This window comes from Gambusia affinis, linkage group LG16 (assembly GCF_019740435.1).
Source record: "Gambusia affinis linkage group LG16, SWU_Gaff_1.0, whole genome shotgun sequence".
In the NCBI taxonomy this organism is placed as follows: domain Eukaryota; kingdom Metazoa; phylum Chordata; class Actinopteri; order Cyprinodontiformes; family Poeciliidae; genus Gambusia; species Gambusia affinis.
This window is the reverse complement of record NC_057883.1, coordinates 315,626-319,972: the sequence shown is the minus strand read 5'-3', so window position 1 is coordinate 319,972 and position 4,347 is coordinate 315,626. Positions and strand designations below refer to the sequence as shown.

Genomic DNA, 4,347 nt, shown 5'->3' with positions numbered 1-4,347 from the left:
TTTGGACTGTGGGAGGAAGCCGGAGAACCCGGAGAGAACCCACCATGCACAGGGAGAACATGCAAACTCCATGCAGAAAGACCCCGAGCCGGGAATCAAACCCAAGACCTTCTTGCTGCAAGGCAACAGCTCTACCAACTGCGCCACTGTGCAACCCTTAAATTATTTCATATAATTTGATTTTACATATATATACTATCACGAACCACACTCCATACCAGTAAGTGGCGGTAATGCTACTAAAGGTTTGTTGCCAACCGCCAGTAAATCCAAGAAGAAGAAGAGGAAGTAAAGGAAGGCGAAAAATGGCAGAAAAAGGCGGCGGACTGGTTCGGACGGTGCTGCAGCAGTGTTTGCACGCCAGACTGCAGGTTCAAGAAGCGGATGAACAGCTGGAGGCTCAACACGTGCAGGTACAAATCTCACAAAGCAATATTTAGATGTAAGGGATAGAAACCCTAATATTTACCTAAAGAAAACGTTTAGACGCATTTTCATTGAAACGGTAAATAATTACAGACTTTTTCCAATAGATAAAGAACTGATATCCAGTCAGGATTGAAGAATCACTCTAAATAATGTTAAATAAATAATATGACAGCAACAATTATGTGAAAATATAAAAACATGATCAATCAATAGTACTGTATAGTACCAGTTGTAAAGTTACAATCGGTTTTACAGGAGGCAGTGCAAAATTCTTAAGCAAATATGTAAACATTAAGCAGCATTAAACAGTGTCAGCACACGCAATTCTATGGGTTATCGTTTCAATAATGGAAAATAAACACATTTCATTTTGTATTTATTTTAAAATAAAAACTGTTGAGCAAAATTAGACTAGAAAAATTTATGGTTCAACTTTTTATACTCAAGGTAAACAAAATAGTAGCCAATTGTTGTGAAACTGGATATCTTAATCATTAACACTCCACTCACCTTGGGCAAGGCATTTCGTCTGCCTGGCTTACTGGTGGAGGTCAGCAAGTAAGTAAGTGGTCAGTCAGAGGCATCCCCAGCTCCAAAAGAGTTTAGCATTGGTTTATTTTGTTGGCAGGTTGACTAAACAAGCTTTTATTTTATAAATACATAAATAAACCTTTATGTAACCTTTCAAGTAAAATAAACATCTTTACTGTTTACAAAAAGGATGTAAACAATGACATGTATAAAATGTTCAGTAATTATTCTCAAACATTAGCTCATACATCACAGCAATCTGATATTTCCAGTCTCTGAAGTCTATTTCATTAGATGCAAAATAAATCTACTCAAGTAAGAGTAATAATAATTTTACTCAAGCAAAAGAAAAGCAGACAGGATGAGGATCAGCACCTCCAAATCTGAGGCCATTGTCTTGATCCGGGTCAGGGGGGTGTCCTGCCCCAAGTAGAAGAGTTTAAGTGTCTCGGGATCTTGTTCATGAATGAGGGAAAATGGAGCAATATATCGATATATCGCATCGGCGCAGTGTCTGCAGTGAAGTGGGCGCTGCACCGGTCTGTCATGGAGAAGAGAGAGCTGAGTCAAAAAGCAAACCTCCTGATTTACCAGTCAATTTACATTCCTACTGTCTTCTTTGGTCATGAGCTTTGGGTCATGACTGAATGAATGAGGTCATGGATACAAGCAGCTGAAATGAGTTTTATCAACATTAATCAACTCATCCAGCCAAAGTGAACCACAGAAAATCATTTCTACTTGTAGCCATTAGGATTTATAATGCCCAAGTCTGAGTAAGTTGACAAGAAGAGTGTTCTTTGATGAAAAATTTCATGAAACAGGGGAAAACCTATAAAAAAGTGCAGAATATGATTGGCTGTCCTGCTGTTCAAATGCTTTAAAATGGCAGCAAAAACCAGAAAGTCGAGGAAGTAAAAGAAAAACCCCGATCCCCTCCCTCTGAAAACTGGATCACAGGGCAATGTTCCAGCATGATAATGACCTTAACACAAATCTAAGATGACCACTGCTTTACTGAAGAGGCTGAGGGTGAAGGTGATGGACTGACCAAGCATGTCTCCAGACCTAAACCCAGTCGAACATCTTTGAGGTGTCCTCAGGTGGAAGGTGGAGGAGAGCAAAGTCATGAACATCTGCCAGCTCTGTGATGTCATCATGGAGGAGTGGAAAAGCATTCCAAGCTCTGGTCAACTCCAGGCCCAGGACAGTTAAGGTAGTTTAGGTAAATAATGGTGGCCACACTTAAGGAACTTTCACTAAGGGGTGTACTCACTTTTGTTACTGGCGGGTTAGACATTAATGGCTGTATATCCAGTTATTTTGAGGGAAGAATAAATTTACACTGTTATATAAGCTGCACACAGATTACTTTTCATTGTCAAAGTGTCATTTTGTCACTCTTATCCTATGAAAAGATAAACTTAAATAGCTGCAGAAATGTGAGGGGTGATATATATATATATATATATATATATGTGTGTATGTATTATAAACTGTCTCTTATGGGTATATTTGTATCAGATGAAGCTTTAGACATATCAGTGTTGTCTATTCTGAACTTTGATCACAGCTTTTACAAGTAAGGGTTTTTAAAAGAAAGTGGTTATTCACTATGCTACCATCTTGAAGCTCTTCCTCCACGTGCTTTTACTGACCAGTGGTCACAGCTTGCTCAGAACAACTGAAGACCGTTGATCTGGAAGGCTGAGTCTGGCATGTTGTTATGTCAGGTTTCTGTTAGGCAAAGAACAGAACAGTTCTTATCTCTGTATTCATTTGGAACAAATCCGTTTCCATTTGACCGCTGCTCTTTGCACTCTGCTGTGCCAGTCCATCGTCCTCAAGAACCTGAAATCCTACCAAGTGTGGATTTCAGTCTCTGATATATTAACAGTGTGATTTTCTCCAAAGGCAATCAGCTCGGCTGAGCTGCATTTCAGCTGAAAAATTGGCACTGAACTTGTGCCCAAAGCAGCCTCAAGTAAATTAAAGTATTGCTTAATGTTGGCAGCTCAAGATGCTGCTGCACCTCTGTGTGCCACCATAGCAACATCTGAATATTATCAAATATCTGAGATTATCCTTGCTAATTTTCAGATCAACAGGGGAATGGTGATCTACATCTGCTTCTTCAAGGGAGCCACAGATGACATCCTACCTAAGATGGGTTAGTTTTATTCAATCTTTTTTTTACCAAATTTGAACCATTAAGAAATGTAAACGTCTCTATAAATCCCATGTTCTTCCTCCTCGTGTCAAGTGTCCACGCTGCTGAACCTGCGGTTGTGTGAGCTGCCTTCTGGAAAGAGGGTTTCATTGTTGGAGCTTCCTGGTAGCCTGCTGATCGTCCCTCAGGCCACGCTGGGTGGAAAAGCCAAAGGGAAAGGCATGCAGTACCACAATAACATCAACAAAGAGGATGGACTGAAGCTTTACAGCTCCTTCATCTCGCTGTGTGAGAAAGAACTGATGGCTGCTGCTGGAGAGACGGGGAGGGAATCAGAGGTCACTGTGAGACATGGAACATATGGACAGAGACAGGTGCTTCAGCTGGACACTGATGGACCATACACACATCTCATGGACTTTTGACATGTTCTGTTTTACAAGGTTGACGGAGATGGTGTTAGTCTGTGAGGTTCATGGAAATGTAAATCTTGTGTGGTCATAAAAAAATTGTAAGAATTGTTTGGCTTTTAAAATAAAAGTGAAACTTTTATTTCCCAGTTCACGTTTAAATTACTTTATTCTACTTTGCTAAAGTTAGATATAAATTGATTTTTTAAATTTAAAACAAGTATTAGCAGACAGTATGAAGAAGACAATAAGTATTCACTTATTTATTGCAAAAACAAGAAAGCCATGTTTTGCTTTTATTATTAGATCACAAATGCCTATTTATATTCCTAATAGGCAAGATAAATTTAATAAAATGCATTTATATTAATATAATAAATTATATAAATACATTTTTTGCACATTTTGGATACTAGATAAAAGGTTTCAATACTTTAAAACATTTAACATTATGCTTAAGAAATTGTTCTTAATGTTTGGCTTAGTCATGGAAAAATTTATACGAGTAATGCGATAGCGATGCGATAGGCGTGCGATAAATACGATAGAGTAATGCGATAGCGTGCGATAAGTGCGATGAAATGCGATGAGCGTGCGATAGTGCGATTTATAGCGTGCGATGGCGTGCGATAGAGTGCGATGAAATGCGTGCGATAGAGTACGATAGGCGTGCATTTATGATGCGATAAATGCGATAGCGCATTTATAGATGAAATGCGATAGCGTGCGATAGAGCATTTATAGCGATTTATAGAAATGCGATAGAGTACGATAGCGTACGATAGAGTACGATAGCGTACGATAGAG

General features: G+C 39.0%; 1 protein-coding gene across 1 annotated transcript; it reads left to right on the top strand.

Annotated features, from left to right (window-relative positions):
- The first annotated feature begins 258 nt into the window (after positions 1-258).
- dtd2 (D-aminoacyl-tRNA deacylase 2) lies at positions 259-3,682 on the top strand. Its single transcript, XM_044143506.1, has 3 exons — positions 259-413; positions 3,061-3,130; positions 3,224-3,682. The coding sequence occupies exons 1-3, from the start codon at positions 306-308 to the stop codon at positions 3,553-3,555; spliced, it is 510 nt and encodes a 169-aa protein (XP_043999441.1). The 5' UTR covers positions 259-305; the 3' UTR covers positions 3,556-3,682.
- Positions 3,683-4,347: the final 665 nt, after the last annotated feature.